Below are 27,319 nucleotides of genomic sequence, written 5' to 3'. Positions count from 1 at the left end.
AAGATGTACTCATGGAAATGGCAGATATACCACAGAACCTATGGGAGATGCATGTCTTGCTGCATCAGCAGTTGAAGCCCAACCAAGATGTTTCAGGGAGGGCTGATAGCACATGGCAGATGTGTCTATATGGGCAGCTGAATGCCACCCAGAAAGACCATGGCCCAAAAAACATAGTCTAATCCTTCATCTGGTCTGATCAGTATTGCAAGAATGACTATTGTTGCCTGCTATTTTAAAGTCACCTAACATTATTTAGGCTGTACTGCTGGAGACAGACTATTTCCAGCAGTCCATTGTGATACTTGAAAAAAATGAGCTAGACGGATGATGAAACCTTTTTGATCAATATGTTTAACTTAAATGGCTAATCTTGTAAACAACGGAAAGGAGACCGCTTGACCTAGTGTTTAGTGCCACATATCTGTACTTTTATCAGATTAATCATTCTAGAAATTCTTCTCATTGCTACTAGCAGTACTTCTTGGAAGCGTTTCCTCTTTGATATTTAAAATCCACTTAAGGCGTTAACTTTGAGATTCAAGGTTTCTCCATCAACACTTTTTTCCCGTATGTAGACGGATGGCTGCAGACAACTGAGGCAAAGACCCGCGGCTCCTGCCGACTCCTGCGCCCTGCCAGTCCGTACGCAGAGCACGGGGCAGCCAGGGGAAACCAGAGGACAGATAACGGGCTCCCCCTCAGCGCCAAAGGCCGGGCCGGGCCGGGCCGGGCCGGGGGCGGCCGCGCAGCCCCGTGAGCCGAGGCCCGGCCCGGCCCCGCGCGGCCTTTGGCGCCTCCCGCCGGGCCGCTGGGGGGCGCCGCAGGACACGCCGCTCGGGCGATGCCATCGGGCCTGCGCGGGCGGGGGGGTAGGGCCATCCCGCCCCCCCCACCCCCGCGCGGCAGTGAGTGGTTCCGGCGGCTGCGGACGTGGCGCGCCCCGCGTGCCCGCCCCTTCCGCTCGGGGCGCCTGCGCGCCTGCGCCCGGGTGCGCGGCGGCGGCGGCGGCGCGGCCGAGGGGCTCCGCTTCCCCCCAGCCCCTTGCCGGCCTGGCGGAGGAGCATGAGGCGGCCCCGCGGCGGGCGAGGCGGCTCCTGAGGGTCCCCCCGCGCCAGGGCCCGCCGCCCCGGCATGGAGGAGAAGTACAGCGGCCAGGCCTTGGCCGCCGGCGGCGTGCTGGGGCCCGTGGATGTGCCCAGCGCCCGGTAACGGCCGCGGCGGCGGGGGGGGGGGGGGTGTTGGATGTCTGCCGCCCCCAGCGGCGCCTGCCGTGCGCAGCGCGGGTGTTCGCGGGGGCCGGCGGCGCCCCCGGCGGCGGGGCGGGCAGGGCGGCTCAGGGCGGCTCTCGTCTTCCCTCCTGCAGGCTGACCCGGTATATTGTGTTGCTGTGCTTCACCAAGTTCCTGAAGGCCTTGGGGCTGTTTGAATCCTATGACCTTCTGAAAGTGGTCCACCTTGTACAGTTTATCTTCGTAGTAAAGCTGGGGTGAGTGTGCTTACAGCCCAGCCTGGTATACGCTGGTTCCAGCATGTTTTTTCTGTGTATTTTTTTTTTGTCCATGTCAGGCTTATGCTTTGTATTCTGTGTTATTCAGATTAATTGAGGAGGAAAAGGCATGGTAGTGGATCCAGTAATATTCTGATTATAGTGTTTTTGCTTCTTAAGCGTGCTCGCTGTAACTTCAGAAACTTCAGAGTCTGTACTACTTTAAAATGAATGATGCTGTGGCAGTCCTGAGCATAGGAAACTCAATTGCTTCCAAATTTTTTTATAAAAAGTATAGAAGACAAGTTTTTTTCTCTATCATTTACATATCTGTAGTTCCTGTGTGCTTCAACTGCCATTTTTCCCTAATTGGGAACTAAGGTGTAGAAACTAATAGCAAGTGTTACAGCATCAGCCTTTGCCAGCAGGCAGACATAATCTTGCTTCATGTTCAGCAGATATGTTTTGGAAGAGCATTTCTGTAATAAACTTGTCTGAGTTGTCTTTCACACTCTTACCTATTATTTAAATTCATTAATTATTTAAATTTGAGCTTCTCATTTGAGTGTTCCCAAACACCTTAGCTTCTCTCCCCTTCACTTGTTCTTGATCACAGTTGAGAAAGGAGCATATTCTTTTTTTTTTTTTACCATTTCTAACAAGACGCAGTATTCGGTGTTCCGTATACGGAGAAGCTTTTGGATATATGTACCTTGCTAATAAAAATATAGTATTATTATTGTAACTCTATTTCTCCTCAAAACTTTTCTCTGAGGAAATCAGTTATTTTGGTCTTTGTAAATCATGGATAAACTTCTCATTAGCTCTTCTCTGACGAATTTATGCATAAAATTGACCAGAACTGAAACACACCTGCATGAACTTCTTTATTCGTACCTGATAGAAGTAAAGCAGTAGAGAGAATACAAATATTGTCTTTGTAGAAAATGTAGAGGTAGCTGTTCTATAAACTGAGTATGATGTGAGAAGGGAGGGATTTAGCTCTTTAGAGCTGGTCTGAATAAAAAGCTGTTTGCTAATATGCTAATAGAGAAAATGTTCTCCTTTTAACAGGTCTGCATTTTTTATGGTTTTGTTTCAAAAACCATTTTCTTCTGGAAAAGCGGTAACCAAGCGTCAGGTGAGTTGACATATATGGTGAATAGTAATAGTAATTCACGTCTTTGTAGATATTCTTGAAACATGACTCTTACCAGAAATTGCCCAGAAAGTGGGAAGAGAGTTATGAAAATTGCAGCCGCATTTTCCAGATGGATTAAGTGTTTAACTGTGCTGTAAAAAATGATCTGCATTTTTAGATTTGTCAGCTGTCATGCAAATAGTTGAAAGTATGGTGAAAAGGTTGGTCTCTGATTCCGCACAAGCATCTGCTTTGAGAACAGAATTTTTAAGAAGAGTTTTTTTTCTGTCTGTTTAGCTGACTTTGACAATTCCAAAATGGCAGATTCTGGACTGTCAGAATGCAGAAGTGCTCCAATTCTGCCTCCTTCATAAGAGTGTTTTTTTGCATGCTGCATTGTGTTGAAGGTTGAGCCTAATTGCTCTTCAGACTTTTGTTGAATTTCCAGTCTGCAGAGAAGTCAGAGTTGGTTGAATTGGACTCTGCTATTTGAAAGAAATAAACTTTTCCTTCTTTCACCTGTTCTCTATTCATCTTGTTTATATGCAATTGTGTGTGCAAAAACTTTATACGTGCACAATGTTTGCTCTTATCAGTATATGCTAAGTAGAGAAACTTGAAGAGTAGCTTCAGAAATAATCCAAAAGTAACTGCTTTTATGATTAATGTTTTGACAGAATTTTAAAGTGTTGATAGAAATAAATCACATCTGATTTGCATTTGGAAAAATATGTCTGTTCACGTTTTCCATTTTGCTAGATTCTAGATTTTGAAGATTTGTTGTAGGTGCTTTATCATCTTCAATGTATTTCCAAAACCAAATTGTTTTAAAGCTTGTGTTTTAAGTTTACCATGTTAGAATAGTCCCAGTTGAATTATGTATTACTTTCTGAAGAAAGAATCAAACACATGCATAAATATTGATAGATTTAAGGTCTTAGTCTCTTTATCTTGGATGTTTTAGTTAGCATTGTGTTCGTATATCAGATATATACAATATATTACAAGATCAACAATTTTTGACAGGTAAATGCTCACAGTTCTTCAGCCTGTGTCTATAAGGCTGGGGATTGTTTCGTTTTTTGAAGAGCTCTCAAACTGTACTATAGAACATAGTAGGAAGGAAGTAGAAGACCCGATTTTTATTTTGTCCAAACAAACTGCTTGGCAAAGTAGGCAAGAAGGAAGTAATCATACTCTACATTTTGCAGACTTTGAGGGGCATGTTTTCCTCCCTAGTTCTGGAGCCACTGTGCTAAAAGAATGTTAACAATGGAGTTTAATTTGAAGCTGGAGAAAATGCTAATGAAATATCTTTCTCTTGTAGTGGATCAAAATTTTTAAGCATGCTGTTGTGGGATGTATCATTTCACTCTTGTGGTTTTTTGGCCTTACTCTTTGTGGACCACTGAGGTAAATATGTACAGTAAATAATGTTTTTACCCTTTTAAGCTAATTTTTGTGACTTTTCCCTGTGTTGGCTGTTGTTTTTCATTTTGTATTTGTTACCCCATGATGCCAGTCACTTGCTTGATTTTTTTTTTTTTTTGAATTTTTAAATGATTTTTATGGTTTTTTTCTGTAAATTCTGTTGTGCTTGGAAAGAGCTATGTAGAAATGTCTCTTAATTCTCTTTATCATTTGTTTGACAAGATGCCAGTGACATTCTTGATAGTGCTTAAATTATTGATGTGACAGACACAGTAAGATTACTGCCTATTGTGCTGACTGTGGTTTTCTTTGTTTCCCTAGTCTCATCTCTATAATCACATTTGTTTACTTAACTGTTTGAAATCCATGGCTTGGCAGCTAGCAATAGCAGTTTGCATTACTGTGTCAGGTGACTAGAATTCCTTTCCCCATTTGTTGCAAAGCTCTGTTTTAGTCTCTGATCTTATGTCTGTGCTATGTTGCAATTTGGCAGCATTAGTGCGTATAATTACTTGTGGTATTCCTTAGCAGTACTGTTGAATTTCATCATAACAGTAGAAAAAAAAAATAAAGTTAGACTACCAAAATGATGGTTAACAGTTTAGAAAAGTGGGAGTGAAAGTAGAGCCTTAAATTGTGCATTTATCAAATTGAAACTTCATCTTTTGCACAGGAGAAGGTATACCTAAGTATAAGAAGATTTCTTAAGGAAGTACTGTAGTGTCTTTCTGATTGCTGACAGTCTTACAAACAAAACCACTAATATGGTCCCTGGTAGACTGCATTGCTATACTGAAGAGAACAGCAGAAGCATTTGGTAAACCTGAGAGAGACCATTACTTTTGTGTTCTGCTCTGGAAAGCTGTCAATACAGCTTGTCAGTTGATCTCTGCTACCTGAAGGAGACAGCATACAAGTCAGAAATTCTCAATTTCAGCCATTAAGAGGCTCTAGGGAGATATAAACTACTGGACCATTAATACCTCAATAAGCATTATGTAATATAGCAGAGCAGGACTTCTTATTTCGGGGGCCAGAAAGTAGAAACCGTAGTTTACGTACAATATGGTTATGGGAATATTAGTTTCACTTTGAGCAAGTTAGTATCTTGTTGCACTAAAAAAAGATTACAATTTGAAGTAATCTATAAATGAATAATTGTAATATGTTACTTGAGCTGTGTTTTATGACATATTTAGCTGTCACCAGCTAGATACATTTCTGGTGAAGGCTTTGATTTTTTTTTTTTTTTTTTTTTTTAGAGTTATCCTTTCAAAGTTTTTAAACTTCCTATAGAAAATGCAGGTTAAATCTCTGACTTCCATTTCACTGAGTTTTAGCTGAAATAGTATATATCAAACTCATGCAGCAATCCCCTTGTAAATGGGCTAAGTGCTTATGTCTATCTTCTTTTTTTTTTTCTTTTTTGTCTAGGACGTTGTTGCTATTTGAGCACAGTGATGTGGTTGTGCTATCACTCCTTAGTGTTCTGTTCACAAGCTCAGGTGGAGGACCAGCAAAGGTATTTGAATATATTCTGACAAAAGTAAAAGTTCTTGTGTGCTAGAAGTGCAAATATCCCTTCTTTACCTAGAGCAAAGAGTATTTCAGACCTACATTTGTTTAAAGGAAAAAAAAACACAAAAAACACTTGCAATTTTTAGTTTTGGTAGGGGTGCCATTATAAGATGTATTAGTTGAAATTAAAAAGATGGCGTGCATTGAGGGAGAAAGAGTGGGTGAAGTTGTTTAATATTCATGACAGACATGTGAAAAGTTTTTTTGTTTGTTTGTTTGTAGGCAGAAAAACACCTGGAATGTGATTTTTTTACTTCAGCTTTTTTTTTGTCTAGGGATTTTGGGTTAAAATGACAAAAGAACGTATGTACCTGAAGTGGTCTTGGCCTTGAGACACTGAAGTCCAGGAATAAAGCCTTCAGATTCTTGCCTGGACTCCTCAGTATTCTCTAACTTTCCACATACATATGCTTTTTTCTGCCAAGGAGTTCTCTTGATTAAGTTCTGCATGAGCCTGTATTTGCTGAATTCTTGGCCTCAATCTTGCACTTAATCAGAGATCTATACGTGAGACATCCTTTGCCTGAGTCCCGTTATATGTTCAATTTCATGGGTATTCTCTAATTCTGCTTAATGAGCCCTAAAGGTAATGAGCTCATCCCAGCACCTAGCAGTCAGGACCACTTTCATTCAAGAATAGTAATAATTGAAGGAAACTACCTTATGATATCATATATTAGAGACTAGGTTATTGCTATGTAAGAGGCAGTCTGCCTTTGGTGCTGCCTCAGACTCTTTCAAAATCTGTGTTGTAACTTCTGTGGAATGCCTTAACCACTTGGAAACTGGGCTTAGGATGGAGTGAATGGCACTCCCCTCTGCTCTTTCTGACACTGCCAACAAGTTTTAAATGTTCAGGACCTTCAACATAAAACTATCTAGAGGAAAAACTTTCTCCAATTAGAGACTCAAATGATAAATGTAGAGCTTTGCAGAGGTTCTTTGTGAATCTTTATCTTAGAAGCTTACACCTGGTAGCTAAGCTGCATGTGTATTAAGGCCAAAAAAGGGAATGGGGATTTGCCCGAACTTACCTGGCAAATCTGAAAATCTAAATTAGTATAAAATTATATTGTCATGGTTACTTTCTCCAGAAATGTTATTTCTTTCCGTTTCTCTTACTCCACCAAAATATGCTTACATTGATCAGGAAATAGAGAACTCTCTTCCTGGAATGTTTAACATTTATCAATTACAGTGTGTCATAAAAAATGTTTTGTTTTTTTCCAGACAAGAGGTGCTATGTTTTTCATCATAGCTGTCATCTGCTTGTTGCTTTTTGATAATGATGATCTCATGGCTAAAATAGCAGAACATCGTATCCTTTCTTGTTATGTGTGCGGAAAATAAAAATCTTAACAGACAACATCTATCAAAAACATTGTGTTTATGTGTATAGGAGCAGGGAGAATAGAATGCTAAGTTGAATGCACTGAATTAAGTGTGTATATTTTCATTTGTAGGAATCCTCATTTGCAAGACCATTTTAGATGTGAAAGTAAAATCTTATGCTGCAAATGCTGGTATTTATAGTCAATTGAATGGCATTGGTTACTTTGGTGATAAAATCTATAACTATGTTCTAAGGTAAATTGTAGTTACAGGTGTCTCTCCTATTTGCTCATATCAGACCATTTAGAATTGCTAGAAGATTTCTTGATTAGCTTTCCTCTTGGAAAATTCTAGAAATGTTGGCTATTGTCTAAATGCCTTCAGTAAATGGTTGGCTGGTGTAGCTGGCAATCTTTTTGGTATATCCAGAAAGATAGTTTTGTACTCTCACTATTATGGTAGCTTTCTCAATTCAGCTGCTAGGCTGAAAAGTGATGTGAAATAGCCTGCAACAGTGGAGTCTAAGCTGCAAATAGAAGCTGACAAACGTGCTGCCAAAGCCGTTGAGTAAATTGGAAATTGTTCAGAAGTTTCCAAACGGTCTTCTCATCCTAATTAAGTGTATTGGAAAAAAGTGGTGCATTGAAGGATGGACAGTAACAACAAAGCCCATAGCTGATAGCAAGGTGAAGGTAAACTTTCTCAAGGATGAAAAAAATCATGGAATTACAGATGCAGATGGTATATTCAGAAATAACTTTGATTAATCAGTGGAGTTTTCAGTGAGTAAAATCATTGTTAAAGTGCCTTCTAATTGATTTCTGAAAAGCTATTGTTACTTCAGTATTGGCTGGATTGTGCTTGTCAATTGATCTAACTTTCTAAAGTTTAAATGTTTATACTCAGATTTTAGACACTTCACTGTTACAATGTTTTTATTGGAAATCTAGCTTTTAATGCTGTTGAGTTTATTCTATGTCTAGTTGTCTGAATTAAAATAAGCCACATATCATAACTGCTTCTATGCACTCTGCCTTATTTTTTTTAAATACAAGTACTTTTAACTGTTTTTCTTTTGTGGAAATTCTTGCTTCCTTTCTGAACTTTAGGAATCTACCAAACTTTAAAGTTCAGTTTGCCTTCTTCTGCTTTCTGTGGTCTTCTGTTACCTCTATCGGCTCTTTGGTTTAAAAAAATAAAAATAAAAATCTTCCTTAATTTATTTTATTTAGCTGAAGGGCACCATGACAGTGCTCTTACCCATGTTCTGTATACAATCATTGCTTTCCTGGGCGTTGCAGATCACAAGGTAAATAGCTTCCTCGTTTTTAGTTGGCTGATACATCTAAGTTTTATTGGCGGGAATTTCACCAGCTCAGAGTGGGGAGTTAAGCCAAGCCTGAAACAAGAACAGCAAGAAAATCCAATATACATGCCCCAGCCTCCACCCTGCTGCCCAACTGGAACAGACCCAGCACTGTGATTTTTTTTTTCCTAATGTCTTTGAATAACAGCCAGTTCAATTTCAGCTCAACACAAACTAGGAAACTGAAAGGTGCTGCAAGCCAAACCATACAGTATAAAATGTAGCTGCTTCTTTATTCTTCTCCAGTATTTAATTTACATTAGGGGGCTGTATTTGAAGAGAAAGAAAGATTCTGATACTTCTGTGTCTCAATAGTATAAGCCTATTATATTTGATGGGATGAGTAACTGTGTATCGGAATCTTACTATGTGGGACTGACCTGGGTGATTGAGTTTGTCTGTTAGGTTAGTCTTGTTGCTGAAGTGAATGTATTGAGAACTGAAACAGGGGGAAGGGAACTGAACATCTGTAGCAGCTGAGAGAGTTTCAATGTGCAAATGAATTAGAAATTTGAGTGAGAGAGTGGTTAACTATACACAGAACAGATGAGACATGATAGGAGACTGTTTCTGTGTATGGAGTGTCTTGTGATTCATTTATGGAACGATTTTGAATGAAAATATTGTGAGGGTACGAATAAAAGTAAGCAAATTAAAAGATTGTGAAAGTATTAGAAAAAGGCTGAAGTGATGTGACATTTTTGAGCTTAACATAGACTTTTAATGCTTTGCTTTTTGTTGATAAGGAAAGCAAATATTTTTTAATGTAAGTACTGGGGGATTTTGGAGTGTGGTATTCAGCTCATAAGAAATGCTAATAGAATCCCTTTCTGTTTCCAGGGAGGAGTGCTGCTTCTGGTGCTAGCATTGTGCTGCAAGGTTGGTTTTCACATGGCTTCCCGAAAGCTCTCTGTAGATGTAGGTGGAGCCAAGCGTCTACAAGCTTTATCTCACCTTGTTTCTGTCCTTCTGTTGTGTCCATGGGTCATCGTCCTCTTTCTGACAACAGAGGTAATACAGCAAGTACATGTTAGCAAACATAACTCATTTTCTCTAATGCTTCAGCTTGTGAAGAGCAAGTTAAATCTTTTCTTGACAGCTTTGGTAATCTTAAAGGTGTTTAATCTTTGATTTTCTAATAAGCTCTGTGTTTTAAATAGTTTTCTGTATTTGATGTGTGTCTCTGCATGATAACTTTATTTCCTCTTTCTACCTTCAGTTACTATCTTCTGGATTCTTTTGCTAAGATTGTACGAGGATTAATGACTATATAAATGCGGGGCCCTTTTTTCCTGAAGAGAATATATTGTAGTTTAAAGATATGTTCATTGTACCTCCCTGTTTAGGGAAAGTAAACCAATGCAAATATGATATTTCTTTAAAGCCTATGAAAGTATTTTAAATAAGCTGCTGTAATCCTCCTTTGTTATATGTATCTTTCTATAGTCTGAATGTTAATTTTCTGATAGAAGTATTTGTATTGATGCACTGTTGAAATTATTTATTAAGAAAGCGCACTAGATATAATGCTGCATATACAGCTGATCTAATAGTGAACAATCCTGTCTGAAACATACTTTTTGTTGCAGAGTAAAGTGGAGTCCTGGTCTTCTCTTATCATGCCTTTCATAACAGTCATCTTTTTTGTTGTGATCTTGGATTTCTATGTGGAGTCCATATGCTCTGTCAAGATGGAAGCTTCCAAGTGTGCTCGATATGGATCCTTTCTCATTTTCATTAGCGCACTGCTTTTTGGCAACTTCTGGACACATCCAATAACAGACCAGCTTCGAGCTATGAACAAGCCATCACACCATGAAAGCACAGAGCATGTCCTTTCTGGAGGAGTGGTAGTGAGTGCTGTTTTCTTCATTTTATGTACGTATTCTTATTTATCTTTTAATAAATCTGTTAAATATATTTGTGTTACTCAGAACCCATTCTGAAAATGTCTCTGGCCAAAATTCTTTTGAATGAGCTTTTGTGGTTTCTTTGAATAAATGGGCATGCAATTTTGTTCTGCTTTACTGCCTACAGAAAGGAATATAATAGATCTGTTTCCCTTTGGAAGTGATGGTCTAATCTAACATAGCAGTAAAATCTAATGTTAAACCTCAAGATGAAGTTGGTAATCACTTTGCTTCCTTAATACTACATGTAATCTTTGGACATTTGCCTTATAAAATTGCTGTGAAGCTTAGAAACAGCAACAAAAACTTCAATACGTTTCCTTGCAGCTGCCAATATCCTGTCCTCCCCCTCCAGGAAAGGGCAGAAAGGCACCCTTATTGGCTATTCTCCTGAAGGCACTCCTCTGTATAACTTCATGGGTGATGCATTGCAGCAGAGCTCTCAGTCATTACCCCGGTTTATTAAAGAGTCACTGAAACAAATCCTTGAGGAACACGATTCGAGACAGATCTTCTATTTCTTGTGCCTAAATCTGGTAAGTGCATGCTTTCTTCCAAACTTAATCACACAGTACAGTAAGAAGAGTTGCTCTAAAGGTTCCCATTTTTGTTTGTTTTTTAAGTGACCCTTGATACAGTAGTCTCATTAAGTGGAATCTTAAAATAGATTCTTATGCCTGTCTTACTCTAAGCGACAGGGCTGACTGATTTGTGTCACAATGGGGTACTGGTTTTATGTGTAACTATTGTACCAGTAAGTAAATAGTGATATAATGATTAGAACAGTAGGATCTCACTCAAGATTGAGATATCTCAATGTTACCAGAAGATAACCTGAAACTAGTGAGGCCTTCAAGGATGGGGATAACAAAACAGTACAGTGGAATTGAGTAATGTAATTTCTAGAAATAACAGGCTATTCTAACTCCTCTCTTCCTTTCCATAATAGGAAAAAGGTCATGTAATAAGCACAATTGATAAGATTTTATAGCAATTTTCCAAGAAAATGGGGAGGGGGGGGCTTGAAGTGTCTGTTGTAACTTGAGGAATTATAGAAATTATAGGAATTAATAGCAAATTAAATATAGGAAAAAAGAAAGGAAAGTTTAACTTTGTAGGCAGGTCAATTAATAAAGAAGAGTTAAAATACATAGGAAGAAATACATATTAAAGATGTTCCCTTGCATACCCTTCTCAAAACTAATTTGTAAGATTTAAACTGTTGACTAATCAGTGAAGATTTTCTTACCAGAACAAGCTGTTAAAAAGTTGTAACTGGAAATAACTTTAACTGCATATTAATAAAATGATTTTCTGAAGCCTTCTGTCCTGATTCATGATCCATAGCAGAGTTGATATTCATTTAGATATAATATTTGGATTTGCTATGAACAATGCTTGTTTCTTTGCAGACTCCAAAATCATTATTAGATAAGACAATACTGAACTTTCCTGTTCAAATAAACTAGATGAATAAATTATTGACAGCAATTAATTTGGTCATTTATTAGCATTTCTAAATTACTAGTTATTTCAGCCTGTATGCTGTGAGATATTATTTAATATTTTATCTCTCCTGATAATCTGGTATTACATTTCCCTATAGTGCTTAGGCTAGTCTAACAAATGAAGAACAACCTTTTAAATATTTAAAAGTTGGAAGGATATACCTAAAAGTCATGAAAAACTGTGTTTTTTGTAGGAGATAAAATCTAATCCCTAAAGATGAGATTTTTTTTTTATATAGGTCAACTGGATCTTTTTCATCATTTAATGATTTACAGTGGCTTTTACAAAATGTGCCTTTAAGTGATGAATTCCAGGCTTCCTAATAGCTACAATTGTTGCACAAGTTTTGCCTTTCCTGATTAATTGTTTCTGTAGACAGTGTAAGTAAAACAGATTTATAGACAGCATTGCTAGTAGTAGATCTAGTCAGAGTTGTTTGTTGCTGCTTTGCACCAGGAGGTGCTGGTTTGTTCTTATCGCTGTAAGAAGGGCACTCGGATTCTGTAAGAATCCCATAAAATGACATTTATTAGACCTAACACTGTAAGGAAAAAGAGGATTAGTATGGATAATCTTGTGTCCCTTCAAATGCTGGGAACCCTCAGTTGTAAAGCATCAGTCAGGGCGCAGCATGCCATGCAGATCTAGTTATTGACAGGATATCCCATTTTGGTCTTTTAAGCCCTTGTAGGGTTTTCTTGATAGAAAACAATTCTATTCATTATTTCTGCTGTCAAACGGAAGGACTGTTCCCATGAGAAATTGTTGCTGTGCTTTTAGATAAAGGCAAGGATACACAGGTGGTGTAATCGCTAGTGCCTAGTGGGAGCTGCCTGCAAGCTCCTTTGTTACAAATAGCTGGCTAGGTTTATCCTGTGGTTATCCTAAGTTTAGGCCTGAAGGCTAAACTGTACGTGCAGCAGAGCACGGTGCAGGACTGTGCTGGCTCAGGTTAACTGTTACATGGATCGCTAATTCTTCAGTGTACAGTGGTTTTCTGCTTCGGTTCTCTACAACTGTTTAGTAATGGAATGCTTAAAACTTATGCTGCGCAGTGCTATTTACAATCCTAAATAAAAACTTCAGTCTTTGCTTGTAGAAGGTTGCACTTTCGGGGGGGGGTGGTTCAAAAAAAGTCTTACTGAATGTCTCATTGTAGACTTGGAATATATTACCAGTTTTGTTTGGAAGAGGAAGAAAATGTTTTAGAAATACTTTGAACGTTACCTTTGCAAACTAGCAAGTGCACTTTGGAAGATCTTCATGGCAACTACCAAGACATTAACTTAAAATTTAATTTTGGAGAAAAAATTCAAACCTTTTTTCATTTTAGGCATTCACTTTTGTGGAGCTTTTCTATGGAGTGTGGACCAATAGCCTTGGTCTTATTTCTGATGGATTTCACATGCTTTTTGATTGTTCTGCTTTAGTGATGGGGCTTTTTGCCGCTCTAATGACAAGATGGAAAGCAACTCGCATATTTTCCTATGGGTATGTGTATTAATTTTTTTAAGGACTATCTGAAAGTTTTCTACTTACTCCTTCTCAAAATGTCCAGCTATAAAGATATGTTCAGGATGTTTTAATGATGCTTGTTTCTTTTTTTTGTTGTTAACTATTTCTGTTTTCCATTTATTCTGTTCATGCTCACATCAGTGCTCTCTTACCCCAACCAAAAAAGTGTTGTATAATTTAGGACTTCATTAGCATTAAGGTCTACAGATAAAACTTTATCATGGTTAATATCATTTAGAAATTCTGTCTCTCTCTATATATACATATGTGTGTGTATGTCAAATATATATTTAAAGTTGATGTTGATATGGAGATTTTGCTTCCACTGAAGTTTTCAAAAATTGGCTAAATTCTATAGACATCTAGTAGTTTGACACCTTAAATGTGCAATGTGTATTAATATATATGTTTTTTAAATGAAATACTTAGGTTGTTAAAGCTTTGTACTATTGGCGTATAGACAGTTGCAGTCTAGCCACCTGATGGGCAGAAATGGATAACCCAGAAAGGGTTATGCATGATTCTGTGGCGTAGGGGAGGGAGAATCAAACCAATCTTAAAGTTCGTGATGCTGCATTAAATGTATTATAACTTTTAAAATTTGTTCAGTGTAGCTGTTCTTACTTCTGAAACGTACATACGTTTGCTTTCAGGTATGGACGTGTAGAAATTCTCTCTGGATTTATTAATGGGCTCTTTCTAATGGTAATTGCTTTCTTTGTCTTCATGGAATCAGTGGCCAGAGTGGTAGATCCTCCAGATATAGATACAAATATGTTAACGGTAAGTTTTGTCATTCTGTTTGATTGTTGTTTTGCACTTAATAGTTGGTTTATGTGCTTTTTTTAATGAAGTGAGAGATTGCATACTTACGAGACCTCTTTTCCAAAGAAGTTACAGCTCTAATCTTCTTGGAGGGCAGTCTTTCTATAGTGAATGATGCAAAGGGAATAATCATTCCGTACAAGATTAAATTTAATTTTTGCAGTTATATATGTCAGTGTAATTATTGGAAAAACTTTTCATACTTATTTGCAACTGAAATAACCTCAAAAATCACCTGGAATTTGTAAAGCTATGCTGTGGGTGTTACCATGGCATTAGCAATTATGAAGCTGTCAGTAGCCATGGCTACTTACTAACTTCCACAGCCTCTTCAGGACTCTCCACTAAAATTTTCAGGCCTCCATCCCTTTTCTCCAAAATGGGGCAGTTTGTTTTCTTCATCCTAATTGCTTTGGATTATGGAATTCTACTACAAGTCCTTCATTTTTCACACTTTTATTTGTTTTCTCTTCCCAAAATGTATGAATTTGTGCTGTCTTGTTTTCTTCAGTAACAGGAAAAGATTTTTATATAGGTAATGCTAGATATATGCATTGCTGGAGTCTAGGCCTTATTTTCTTCCCTCCTTCCCCCACCATCTTCAGTATTTGTTTGGTTCTCATTACTGGTTTTTTGTGTGTGTGTGTGTTTTTTCCCCCTTTGAGATTCAGGCTGTGGAGTTTTTTACTGCTTCTACAGGAGTTCTGTCTGCATATCTAAAGAAAAGTAAAATAGCCCAGGTTGGATTCCCTTAACTCCTTTTTTTACTTGGGATTATTCTCTTGCATTTGGCCAGCTTTCCAAGGTGGGGGGGGGGGTTTAAAAAAAAAGGAGGGGGGGGCAGACAAATTAAAAAGTGCAACTCAGGTTATAGAGCAGTACTTACTAGCATTCCTGTATAATCTTTTAATCTTTCTGAGTGATAAACTACAAGCTTTGCTTTGCTCCTCTGAATAATTTTGTTTCTTTCTGGAAATATACAAAATCACTGCATCTTAAAAGCAAAGTTGCTACCTTCTTCTGGTTTGTTGATACTGAGTTTTGCATTTTGATGGTTAATGCTGGGTGGGTTTTGGGAGGAGAATCAGATTTTTTTTTTTTTTTTTTTTTGAGAGAAGAAAATTCCTTCAAAACAAGCTTGTATAGGAAGTTTTGCTGATGAGGAATCCACATTAGAATAATCCTTCTGTTGATCCAAAAATGCTTTCACAGCTTTTCTTAGTTAACTGTATAGTATCTCTGATTACCTTGTTCTAGAAAATAAACTTGAGTATCTAGGAATATGTGGTGAAGTTAAGGGCTTTTCTTTTTTGTCTGTCTTGCAGCCGGTCTCTGTTGGAGGGCTCATAGTAAACCTTGTTGGTATCTGTGCCTTCAGCCACGCGCACTCCCATGGAGGTTCTCGTGGAGGCTGTCACTCGCATGAGCACAGTCATTCTCACCACGGGCATGGGCACAGCCATGGGCATGGGCATTCCCACAGTGACCATGGACATGGACATTCCCACGGGTCTTCTGGAGGAGGCATGAATACCAACATGAGAGGCAAGTACAGATTGCTGAATCATAAATAATATATAAATGTACATGAATTTCTCAAACTCTTTATTCATTAATGAGTTTGGTTTGAAGAAACGTTATTTAAAATGCTTCTTTGCACAGCTTTCTTAGATTTGTGTGGTATCTTGTTAGTGATTCTTAAGGACTAATAAAGAAAAAACTTTCCACAGTTGTCATAAACCTTACTGAAAAACCTTGAAGTCTTTGTTTCTAAGATCCACCTAGAAATGCAAATGCAAGGTCTCTATCTATAAAAATATTACGGTATTTCTAGGTGTCATGTGACAACTGGTTGTGAAAACACTGGAGAAAGGGATAAGAAGAACCAAGGCAGACCAGCAATCTAGAATATGCTTCTATTTGTGGTTCAGAAGATAAGATGAAATGTTCTTTTTTCAAAATTAAAATTAGAAACTAACTGAGAAGGGCAATTAGAAATTCTTTTCTCCTACTAATTAGAAGATATTTATCAAATATCTTATTTTTTAAAATCTATAAAAGAATTAGGTGTTTTGTGTAAGCTGCTTAGAGCTTAAGTGTTTTAGCTAGTAGTCTCATATTTCATTGATTATTTTACATCAGTTATAGTTTCGTTCACTCTTATATTGTCTTGCGTTTTTGTAAAGTCTGTTCATCCTCTTACTGTCTCGACATTCTTTTAAATCTTGGTACTGAAGTAGCACTAATCTCACAAATACAGGTTATTTTTCAGTGTCCTTTGAGTGTACAGTGAGACTGCTACTATTAAAGCAATATAAAGGATTATTCCTGGCAGCAGCTGATAATCTACTTGTAAAACTGGAGCAGAGTTGGAGTATAAATCCAAATGATACATTCATATCTGTCAACATTAGCAGGTCAATAGATTTACAGTGATCTTTTATCCCCTTTTAAGCATCAGTAAGTCCTGACCCCTCTATCAGGAGTTAAATGATTATGATAAATATTGCAAATCCCACTAACATTTAAGCCTGCATTTGCGTGTTTGGCTTAATTGGCAAATGCCTGACTAGATCATTGCATATAGAGTGAAAACGGTAATTTATACTGGTTTGTAGTCAACCATTAAGAAAGCTAATTGTTTTGTTAACTTTTGCACCAGGTTGAGCATGTAGAGTTAGTATCATAAACCCTACTGTTTCCACTAATGAACATAAAAATACATTTTAAACTTTATTTTAAACAGCAGCATTCAACGTAATCACACAGTGTGTTTTGTTTTCAGGTGTGTTTCTACATGTGTTAGCAGACACTCTTGGCAGTGTTGGTGTTATCGTATCCACAATATTTATTCAACAATTTGGATGGCTGATAGCTGATCCACTCTGCTCTCTTTTTATTGCTACATTGATTTTTCTCAGTGTTATCCCACTGTTGAAAGATGCCTGTCAAGTACTTTTGCTGAGGATACCTCCAGAACAGGAGAAGGATCTGCATGCAGCTTTGGAAAAGGTCAGAACCACAGTTTTAAGTGTTTTTATAAATAAACATACAAAGTTATAAGTGTTTTTAATAATTAAGTAGTTCAGTGTGACAGCAACTTTTGCCTCAGACAACTTCTTGTCTCATGTGATCTAAAACCTATTTTGCAGAGATTTGAGAGAATTAAGAATTGTATTGATTTAAGGCTTTGGGGGGAGGGAGAGGAAGAGAGAGGCTTTTCTGAAAATGGTTTTGTTCATTGACACCAAATGCTGCCTTTGCTTTATGGATAGCTTATGATTTCAGACAAGTATGATAAAAATGTGGGAAACCTAATTAATGCTAAGAAAGTAAGTAACCTAGTAATTCATAGTAATTCCCAAAAGCTGACAAGCCTTTTTCACTACAGGATTATATCTCAGGCTTGTAATTGCAGATTTTCATATTTTTCCCATATCTGGCTGGACATGCTGGCTCACAGTGGATGCAGTAGCAAAAGCAAAATGAAAAAGAATTTGTTAAAGCAACTAGTCTTTTCTCTTCCTGTCTGCTGTGCCAGGATGTATACTTTGCAGCAATGTTTAGTCCTCACTGTTGGCTGATTTGAAGTTCCTGCCCAGAATCTCACTGCAGATCTTAGTAGGGAGAACTTACCTGTGTCAGAAAACTAGTATGGGCTCTTAGAGGATGCCATCAATGAGAGCTGGCAAGGAAGAGTATTCTGATGTTGCATGTTATTTGGGAGAGGGGAGAGATGAGTCCTTATCTGCACGAGAAATAGAAAGTAGAAGAAACTGGTTAGAACAGATGTGTAGTGAAGGCAAAGTGCAATGCAGAGCAAAATTTACCTTTTGATTTTACCTTTTGATAAAAGAAGACTGAAAGCAATTCTTGCAGACTGAGGAAAAAGAAACTACTTTTTGAGAAAATTTGAAGAGTAAGTCATTAAAAAGTAATAAGAAGAGCCTGAAAAAAATGGTGTTACCATAAACCAGTAAGACCAGTTTTAAAAGCATCTTAAATTTGGGTGAAGACACGTGTCTGAATTAAGCCTAGCTAAACTAGGTAGCTGCTTGTTCTGGCTACTGAGATAACAGATGCCCTAGAAATGATTAAATGCCCAAACAAATCTTCTAGCTGATCTGTCCATTGATATTACTGTGATCTGTATGCTAAATCAATTTTTCTGTCACGTTATTTAGCATTGTGCTCTACAGGTTTTTTAATTTTATATACCTTTTATTATTTTTTTTTTTTTGAAAGTAGCAGAGTGGCCTTCCAGTACTTACATATTTCTATGATTTAACTGGAAAGAAGCTTTGCTATGCAACTTCTTCCCTATGCAATATTTTGTTGCAATACCCATGTGCCCCAGAGAAGTTTTAGAATATGTTCTTAAAAGTAAATGTTGGTAATGTAATTTCTTTACAGATTCAAAAAATAGATGGAGTCATATCCTACAGAGATCCTCATTTCTGGTGTCACTCTGCGAGTGTTGTAGCAGGTACAATACATGTACAAGTGATGTCAGATGTTATGGAGCAGAGGATTGTACAGCAGGTAAGGTTCCGTGGTTTTAGACCCTAGTCATCTGCTGCTTCGTTTGTTACTCTGTAATTCTATCTCGGACTGAACTTTGAAGTGGCTGTTTGTCTCTGTAGCTATTAGTTAGTGTCTTAGAGCTGGTCTCTAATGCTGTACTTCCCCTTGCCTGCTCTCCTGAGACTATTTACGTAAGAATTGATGGCTGAGGCTTCTGCCAAAACAAAAAATACACTTATTCTCTTCCTCCCATACACCCACATCCCCCCACCATCTTTGGTTCTACTAAAAGTGGCAGTACATCTGCTGAGAAAAGGGAGAGTAGATTGGTTTGGTACTGTAATGCAGAAAATAAATGGAAAGTGGAGAGATCTGGATGCTAGTCATGGGTTTACTAAAGGCTTGTTAATGTGCTCGGTCTGTCTTGGGTTTCTTTTTTCTTTTTTTTTTCCTTAAAACACAAAAGATGTTTGTTTTCTTATACAAGGTAATGAGAATTAGCACTTATGCTGAAGTCACAAAGCTCTGAAGCTTATCCTGACTTTCCAGAAAATTGACTCTTTATGGTGCTTTTTCAAAATTATAATATTTCAGACTCAGAATACTGTAAATTATTACTATATATATAAAGTATAATATAATGTTAACCATGCTAAATGTAATACTCAGGTTACAGCAATTCTTAAAGATGCTGGAGTAAACAACCTAACTGTTCAAGTGGAGAAGGAAGCTTATTTTCAACACATGTCTGGCCTCAGTACAGGATTTCAGGATGTCCTTGCAATGACTCAGCAATTGGAATCCATGAAATACTACAAAGATGGTACTTATATCATGTGATAAGAAACTGTTCACCAGAGGGGATGTTAACAGTGAAGCTGTAGGATTCTGTATTTGTATTATGTCACAAGAACTTGCACATACATGTACAGGAACAAATGTACTATATATATGAATTTTTTTTAAGCATAGTATCTTTATTAAATTTAGATCAAGATGCTTTTTATAAAGGAAGCTGAATATGTGGAAATAATGAGAATCTTAAATACTGTACTGGTGTTTATTAAACAGAAATCTTGCAACTTGTGGATGAGCACAGATGCATTCCATGCTTTCTCTTAAGTATGGAACACCATGATTATAATTTCCTTTACTATGGGAAATGGAAATAGTTTAGGTTGCAATAGAAACAGAATCAACTGAAACTTTTTCATTCAAATATAGCTTGAAGACACTTTGAATAAAAAATTACATGTTTGTTATGAGGAGTAAAAAATAACCAATATGAAGGTTTTTTGCAGACTTTGTTATACAGGAATAGAAACGCACAGTTTTTATTGCATCTGCATATAAAACCATTTTCTAAACTCAATTCTACTGCATCAGAGCAAATGGATGTTACCATTCTAATTTATCTCAAATTAATTTTTAAGGATAAAAATCCACCACTCATATTAAGTGAGTAATGGGGAGAAATAAGAGTTGCAGATGCTTTTCTTTCCTTGCACTGTTCTTGTTTGTGTTTCCTGGACAGATGTTGTCAAAAAAAATGTAAAATAACTATTTTGTACTTTTTGTATGACTAGCTGCAAATACAATAGTTTCAAGCATAAAATAATCCACCAGTGAGCATCCACTTTCATTCATCCAGTTAAAAAAATGTATAAATGACAGGATAGTCTGTCTTAGAGGTAAAGTTTTTCTCCTGCAGAATAGCTAATTGGATGGACTTCATATTTACAACTTTTTGTGAAAATTAAGTATTCTATAACTTGTGCCAAAATCTATTTTACATTGGAAATTAATAGATTTAGGAGAATAACTGGAGAGCAGCTGAGTGACCTGACAATGAAATCTTTACTGTTTGTGGCTTGCTCATTACTAAAATGCTGTCTGGTTTGTTGGAGGTTTTTTTGCTTGTCTTGTTCAAGATTAGCTATCAGCTGAAGCAGCTGAATGACTAACTAGGCAAAAAGAAGAGAGACTTGCCATTCTGGATAGATAACAGATTTTTTTTTTTTTTTAAGGCAAGCTCAAACTTTATCATAATACAGCTGCACATCTACTGTACTTAGTTTTACTCTTGTATAGTACCTAAGGAAATACTGCAGGTTTAGAATGCTGAACTATGTAAACAGTCTGGGACTCAGCAAGTTATTGAGGCAGACTGTAAATTGAGACTTCTTGATTGAAAAGAAAATGAATGTTTGAGAAAGTTATGCATGTTGGAGTCTAAATACTTGCAGAGAAGACAAATCTCTCTCTCTCTCTCTCTCTCTCTATGGAGAACCTGTTAACTGAGCAAAAACAACATATGTCTCTGGAGGTAGTTATCCTTATATCTGTTATCTGTCTTCCTGTGCTCATTTCCTCTTCTTCCTGTTTGTAACCCTTTAAGCATGTTCCTTGTAATTCAGCAATTAATTCAGTGGCTAGCAAGAATGAGTACATCTTTCATCATTCCGTGTATCGCAGTAGTCTTATTCTGTTTTATTGTTTTCCTGTTCGTTATTCAGGATAGATACCTGAGTTGTTTTACTAAAATACTTGAACTGATGCTAGTGGAGCTCTGCATAGAATGATACAGGAATTACCTTGTCAGATCAGATTCAACAGAGATGCAATTTGAAATGTCCTTTAGCAATTCTGCTTCTCTTGTGATCTGACTGTTTATACAAAGTGCAGAATTTCTCATGTATCGGTTAAAAACCTTTTCATTCCATTCTCTTTCCCCCTAGTGCTATATTAAAATAACCTGCAGTGTGAGACTGACTGACTGAAAAAAAAAAAGAAAAAAAAAGTGGTCAAAAAACTTCTGAAAGTTGCATTGCTTTCAGGTGACTTGTATATTCTGAATCTGGATCTCTTTAAGTCCCTTCTTAGGACTTCATTTCCCAGCCTGGCACTGCAGAACCTGCAGAGTAGCTCAGCAGTAGCAGTATGAGAACTAGAAAGCATATTGCTTGACCTACTGATCTTAATGCATATTCAGCTTGTACAATGTAGTTGGTGTAGGTAGCTGACCTGGGGAAAATGAAATTATTTGTGGTGAAAACTAATGCCTTTTGCAGCAGTTTTCTCACCTTCTCAGCTCCAGAAGGCTCAGGTCAGTTGGATAACAGTGCTACAATTATACTTGATTTATAAAAGGAATGTTATTTCAGTTTATTGTCCGAAAAAGAAAGAAAATAAGGCTTTGGTTAGTATTTGTCTGACACTCATGTTTAAGGTGTTTGAACCAGAGCTGGCAGTATGTTACCAAACCGAGCATTAGCCCAATGTTGGTAGGTAAATAAAAAGCACAGTGATTTTTCTTTTGAAATCAATTTGAAAATTGATTGAAAAGCCTTAACACCTGTCACAGCTTTCTCTAAGCAAATGTGGTTTCATGGTGAGCCCCAAGCAACAGGACTGAAAACAAGCTGGAGTAGCTGGGAGCACGCTAAGTGATGGTGTTTCCTCGGCGAGGATCAGCTCTGCTGCCGTGGAAGTGCTGGCCCCCGTCTCAGCAAGCGTTCAGCAGCTTTTCGCGTTTTACCCGACCACTGCGCACAGTGTTGCAGACAGCTGCAGAAAGCCTAGCCTGGCTTCAGGCTTCCCCACACCATCCATCTATCAGAACTGTGCTGTAAGGGTGGATTTTCAAAGCGCAAGTATAGGCCACTTGAAATATTTCAATAGCTACTTCAGTGTGGAAGTTCCTCTTCTAGTCATGTGGTCTGTGTGCAGGCAGTTGCAATGAAACACTGCTGCTTTCAAACAGTTTCCTCTGTGAAAATGAAGCTACAACGTTGTACATTTGGCAGCAAGCAGTATGTGTATATAAGATGAGAGAAATAAATTTATTTTTCAAGAATTTTAATTTTATGTAGTGCATCGTGACTCTCCTCCATTAAGACCTTGCTTGGGCCGTACGGCGGAAAGCGTTTAGAACCGCCTGTGAGCTCAGGCTGTTTCTGCAGGAACCTTGGTCGCAGCGGCGAGGAGCCCTCGCGTCGTTGCGGAGGGGGTGCGCGCGGGGCCGGGGGCGCGCCGGCTGCCGCGGGGCGGGGCGCGGGGCCGGGGGCGCGCCCCCGCGGGCGCCGCGCGAGCTCGGGCGCGCGGCCCCGCCGGCCACGTGCGCCCCCGCCGCGCCGCGCCCCGCCGCGGCCGCGCCCCCTTTTCGAACGCTCGGGAGAGCTACGTCGCCGTCGCCGCGGTAACGCATTGGGGCGGGCGCGGCAGCAGCCAATGGGGCGGCAGCGGGCAGCCAATGAGCGGCGCCGAGTGCGAGGTTTAAACCGGCGGCGGCGGCGCCCGGCTCCGCTCCGCTCGGCTCCCCCCGGCTCCGCTCCGCTCCGCTCGGCTCCGCGTCGCGGCCATGGCGCTCAGGGTCACCCGGGTAGGTGCGGCGGCGGCCGGGGCGGCCTCCCCCGCAGGCGAGCGGCGCGGCGAGGCGAGGCGGCGGGAGCGGGTCCCGAGCGCTCTACGCCGGGAGGCGGCGGGGTGGGGAGTGCGGCCCTGCCGCCTCCTCCGGGGTGCCCCGGTTCCCGGCCGCCGCCCCGCGGGCAGGCTCCCGGCCGTCTCCCCGCCGTCCCCTCCTCGTGGCGTGCAGCCCTGCAACCCCCGAGCGCAGCCCCTGGCTCGTGGGGCGCGGCTGGGCAGCCCTCCCGCTCCTCTCCCTTCCCCCCCTCGCTGGAAGGGGGGAGCAGCGCAGCCTGCCCCGGTCTCTTCCCCCTCTCCTAGCCCTCCCCCTCGGGGGGGGCGGAGTTCAGCCCCCCGGTGCAGCAGTGCCCCCCAACACCTTGCAGGAGGGGGATGGGGGGGTGCAGCCGCGCAGCCCCCCGGTGCAGCAGTGCCCCCCACCACCTTGCAGGGGGGGTTGGGGGTGCAGCCGCGCAGTCCCCCGGTGCAGCAGTGCCCCCCCCCCCGCCACCTTGCAGGGAGGGGTTGGGGGTGCAGCCGCGCAGCCCCCCCGGTGCAGCAGTGCCCCCCAACACCTTGCAGGAGGGGGATGGGGGGTGCAGCCGCGCAGCCCCCCGGTGCAGCAGTGCCCCCCAACACCTTGCAGGAGGGGGATGGGGGGTGCAGCCGCGCAGCCCCCCGGTGCAGCAGTGCCCCCCACCACATTGCAGGGGGGGTTGGGGGTGCAGCCGCGCAGCCCCCCCGGTGCAGCAGTGCCCCCTCCCCGGCTCGGGGGAGGGGGCGCGGCCGCCCCGGGGCCGCGGTGACCGCCTCTCCCCGCAGCACACGCGCACGGCGGCCGACGCCACGGCGAAGAGCAGCGCGCCCGCCGCCAAGCGCGGGGCGCCGGCGGCCGCCAAGGCCGGGCTGCGCCCCCGCACCGCCCTGGGCGACATCGGCAACCGCGTCGGCGAGCCGCAGCCGCGGGCCGCCCTCAAGAAGCCGCCGCCGCCCGCCGCCGCCGAGAAGGTGGCGCCGCGCAGGGCCCCGCGGGCGGCGCCCAGGGAGGAGCCGCAGCCGCAGCCGGAGCCGGAGCCCGCCAAGGTACCGCCCCGAGCCCCCCCAGCCCGGCCCGGCCCGGCCCGGCCCGCGGCCCACGGCTGACCCCAGCCTTCCCTGCAGCTGCCGTCGCCGTCTCCCACGCCCATGGAGACGTCCGGGTGCGCCCCCTCGGAGGAGATGCTGTGCCAGGCCTTCTCCGATGTCTTGCTCGAGGTGAAGGACGTGGACGTGGAAGACGGCACCGACCCCAACCTCTGCAGTGAATACGTGAAGGACATCTACGGCTACCTGAGAGACCTCGAGGTTGGTGGAGCCGCTCAGGGCCACGGGGAGATCCGCTGGCAATGAACCTGTCGTTACAGGGGTGACCTGCCAATGGCGTTCACGTTCACTTAGCTCTTCAGGAGGCAAGAATAAACAATTCCTTAACTTAAAATTCCAGAATAAAACCGACCAATCTCATAACACTGGTCACTAGTCCAATCAGCTCGTAGTACCAGTACCATGCTCTTCCTGGCCAACACCTAATAAACTAAGAAACCTCACATTCAGTGTCCCAGACTTATGTGGTACCCTTATATTGAACTCCTTGATAAGCCTTGCCTTAGGGTGAAATAACTCAAATCTCTGCAATGTCTAGCCTCTAACTGGCTGCATCTCCTGTTAACTCTCTCTCTTCCACACAGGAGAAACAAGCTGTCAGACCCAAATACCTGGCAGGCCAGGAAATCACTGGGAATATGCGAGCTATACTAATAGACTGGCTTGTGCAAGTACAGATGAAGTTCAGGCTCCTGCAGGAGACAATGTACATGACAGTTGCTATCATTGATCGCTTCTTGCAGGTGAGTGTCTCCTGCCTGGTGTCAAGGGATACTTTTACTGTAAGCTAAAGCACAATGAGCACTGATAACATCATATATATGGTTGACCTTGTTAACCCTAACAAAAAAATAGCTTACCAGTAAAGGGCTTTGTATCTTGAACTACATGCACTATATACTCATCTCAACCAGAAACTGACCTGACATATCAAAGCTCTTTCTCTCACTAACTTGGTCTGGATAGCCTGTCTATAACCCTACAGAGATTAACAGAGGTAATGAAATGCTGTACAGTTACTCTATATACGCTAGAGCGTATTAGGAACCTTAAATTGGCTACCTTGAAAAGCTGTGTTCTGAGTGAAGTCATTCAGTCTCACACAAGTCTCTACTGCTTTCTGCTACAGGACAATACTGTGTCCAAGAAGACATTACAGCTGGTTGGTGTTACAGCTATGTTCATTGCCAGCAAGTATGAAGAAATGTATCCTCCTGAAATTGGAGATTTTGCATTTGTAACAGATCACACTTACACAAAGTCTCAGATCCGCCAGATGGAGATGAAGATCCTCCGAGCCCTGGATTTTGGTCTGGGTCGCCCTCTACCTCTACACTTCCTAAGGAGGGCTTCAAAGATCGCAGAGGTAATGCTAAGAACTGGTGTTACTGTCAAGCATTATCTTCAAGACGCAACATTTGGCTGTTGCAGCTTGTTAAAACTGTGTAAAACTTTTTGAGTATTATAACAACTTAACTACTGAACAAAAAGTTCAGTCCAAAAACCTGTCTCCTTGTAGAAAGTGGTCTTATTTGTCTACTTTTTCTCACTTAAGCCTAATCCAGCCAAACCAGCGTTAAAATGCGTGCCTGATACTAGTAGAGGATCATCAGACTGCTAAAGGGAATAGCCCTAAGCGATGAGCAGCTTACAACTACTCAAACTGCTCAGTAATTAAATTTCTAGCCTACAGCTTGAAAAATATTTGCTAAGTGTTTCTTCTTGCCTGATGAAACAAAGGCAATTAAACTGTGCTTGACATGTCTTTTGCCTTGGAGACAACACTCACCTCAGTCTTTTTCCAGGTGGACTTGGAACAGCACACTCTGGCCAAGTACCTGATGGAGCTGTCCATGGTGGACTATGAAATGGTTCACTTCCCTCCTTCCAAAACTGCGGCTGCTGCTTCCTGTTTAGCTCTAAAAGTTCTTGATGGAGGCGAGTGGGTGAGTCATGCTTGTCAGATACCACTTTCTAGTTTGGGACTTGGTGTACTTGTGTACCAGCATAAAATGCTACCATAGGCCAGGTGTGTTCTTGTCTCCACTTGGCCAATAACAAGAGGACAGAAGCAGGGCAGTAACTCTTTCCTGTCAGAAAGGAGACTGCAGCTGTCTATGCCAAATAGAGGACAGAATCAAAGAAGCTCAAATGTTCTAGTAGCATTTTCTATTATGTCCTTTCTTTTCAGACACCAACTCTACAACACTACATGGCTTATACTGAGAATGACCTTCTTCCAGTCATGCAGCATATGGCAAAGAACATAATCCTAGTGAATCGGGGCCTCACCAAGCACATGGTAAGCTTCTCATGGTAGAGATGGGGAGTGGACTTGGTTAAATGTCACCATGTGGTTCTCAAGCCACTGATGCTTGTATCAGACCTGCTCACTTCAGCTGAAGGGTCTTTATCCTGACAGGGTGGTGTAAGCCAGCACAGCAAAATGCCAAAAACACACACAAAAAAAGCCATCTTACCAAAACACAAACTTGTTCTGGATGCGAAGAATTCACGTGACCTGGCTACCAAGCCTCAGAGTAACTGAACGGTGCCAGTAGACTAGTGTATCTTTATGAGCAGGCTAAACTAACTCTCTTAACTACTAACTCTTTTTGCAGACAATCAAGAATAAATACGCCAGCAGCAAAAATGCCAAGATAAGCACTATTGCACAGCTGAACTCTGCTGTCATACAGAATCTAGCCAAACCTCTGGCCAAAGCACTGTAACTCCTACACCAACTTGGGCAGGATGTTGGCACTATGTGCCACTGTGTACATAATGTATCTTATTTGAGTGTTTAAAGCTTTTAATAAAGCATCTTGTCTTTTACTCTAGCTGTGGTGCTTGTTTGTGTGCTTTGTGGTGGTTCTTTCCGCCTGCAGCTGCCGGCAGCTCTGGGGTGCAGCCAGCAGCATTAGGATGTGCCCTGCTAACGGCTGGGGCAGCGGTAGCTGCTGCTTATCTAAGTTCACAATATTACAATCACTGTAGAGCAGCTCCAGCTTCGTGTAGCTACTTATGTAAAACACAACAAACTCCTGCAGCTTCCTGCTCTGCTTCCTGCCTTTGAAGGTGGCCTGTGGTGCCCCCAGCGCCGGCTGGGGCGGCCGCACGGCACAACGGTCCTCCCGCGGTGGGGGGGACGG

General features: G+C 41.1%; 2 protein-coding genes across 5 annotated transcripts; both read left to right on the top strand.

Annotated features, from left to right (window-relative positions):
* The first annotated feature begins 1,008 nt into the window (after positions 1-1,008).
* SLC30A5 (solute carrier family 30 member 5) lies at positions 1,009-22,487 on the top strand. Of its 4 annotated transcripts, XM_062600023.1 has the most exons (17): positions 1,009-1,208; positions 1,367-1,489; positions 2,564-2,630; positions 3,958-4,043; positions 5,496-5,583; positions 6,870-6,957; positions 8,204-8,280; positions 9,178-9,348; positions 9,927-10,215; positions 10,575-10,783; positions 13,090-13,247; positions 13,925-14,054; positions 15,422-15,641; positions 16,882-17,108; positions 18,510-18,638; positions 19,290-19,443; positions 21,985-22,487. In XM_062600023.1, exons 1-17 carry the CDS (start codon positions 1,135-1,137, stop codon positions 22,068-22,070), a joined length of 2,376 nt encoding a protein of 791 aa, XP_062456007.1. In that variant the 5' UTR covers positions 1,009-1,134; the 3' UTR covers positions 22,071-22,487. The 4 variants fall into 4 exon arrangements, with proteins under 4 accessions (XP_062456007.1, XP_062456009.1, XP_062456008.1 ...); XM_062600025.1 differs by lacking the exon at positions 19,290-19,443; XM_062600024.1 differs by lacking the exon at positions 21,985-22,487 and having other exon boundaries at positions 19,290-20,452.
* A 493-nt stretch (positions 22,488-22,980) lies between these two features.
* On the top strand, positions 22,981-26,923 carry CCNB1 (cyclin B1). Its single transcript, XM_062600499.1, has 8 exons — positions 22,981-23,001; positions 23,847-24,107; positions 24,186-24,368; positions 24,752-24,910; positions 25,297-25,533; positions 25,973-26,113; positions 26,359-26,469; positions 26,789-26,923. Exons 1-8 carry the CDS (start codon positions 22,981-22,983, stop codon positions 26,897-26,899), a joined length of 1,224 nt encoding a protein of 407 aa, XP_062456483.1. The 3' UTR covers positions 26,900-26,923.
* Positions 26,924-27,319: the final 396 nt, after the last annotated feature.

The sequence above is a fragment of the Rhea pennata genome, chromosome Z (assembly GCF_028389875.1).
Source record: "Rhea pennata isolate bPtePen1 chromosome Z, bPtePen1.pri, whole genome shotgun sequence".
Classification (NCBI taxonomy): Eukaryota; Metazoa; Chordata; class Aves; order Rheiformes; family Rheidae; genus Rhea; species Rhea pennata.
Note: the sequence above shows the minus strand (reverse complement) of the source record. Positions and strands in the feature narration are given on the sequence as shown.

Coding starts and splice junctions, on each gene's coding strand:
- SLC30A5 (XM_062600023.1), top strand. CDS start 1,135: ATGGAGGAGAAGTACAGCGGCCAGGCCTTGGCCGCCGGCGGCGTGCTG. Junction 8,281..9,177: donor TGGGCGTTGCAGATCACAAG/GTAAATAGCTTC, acceptor TTCTGTTTCCAG/GGAGGAGTGCTGCTTCTGGT. Junction 18,639..19,289: donor AGCAGAGGATTGTACAGCAG/GTAAGGTTCCGT, acceptor TGTAATACTCAG/GTTACAGCAATTCTTAAAGA.
- CCNB1 (XM_062600499.1), top strand. CDS start 22,981: ATGGCGCTCAGGGTCACCCGG. Junction 24,369..24,751: donor GCTACCTGAGAGACCTCGAG/GTTGGTGGAGCC, acceptor TCTTCCACACAG/GAGAAACAAGCTGTCAGACC. Junction 26,470..26,788: donor GGGGCCTCACCAAGCACATG/GTAAGCTTCTCA, acceptor CTCTTTTTGCAG/ACAATCAAGAATAAATACGC.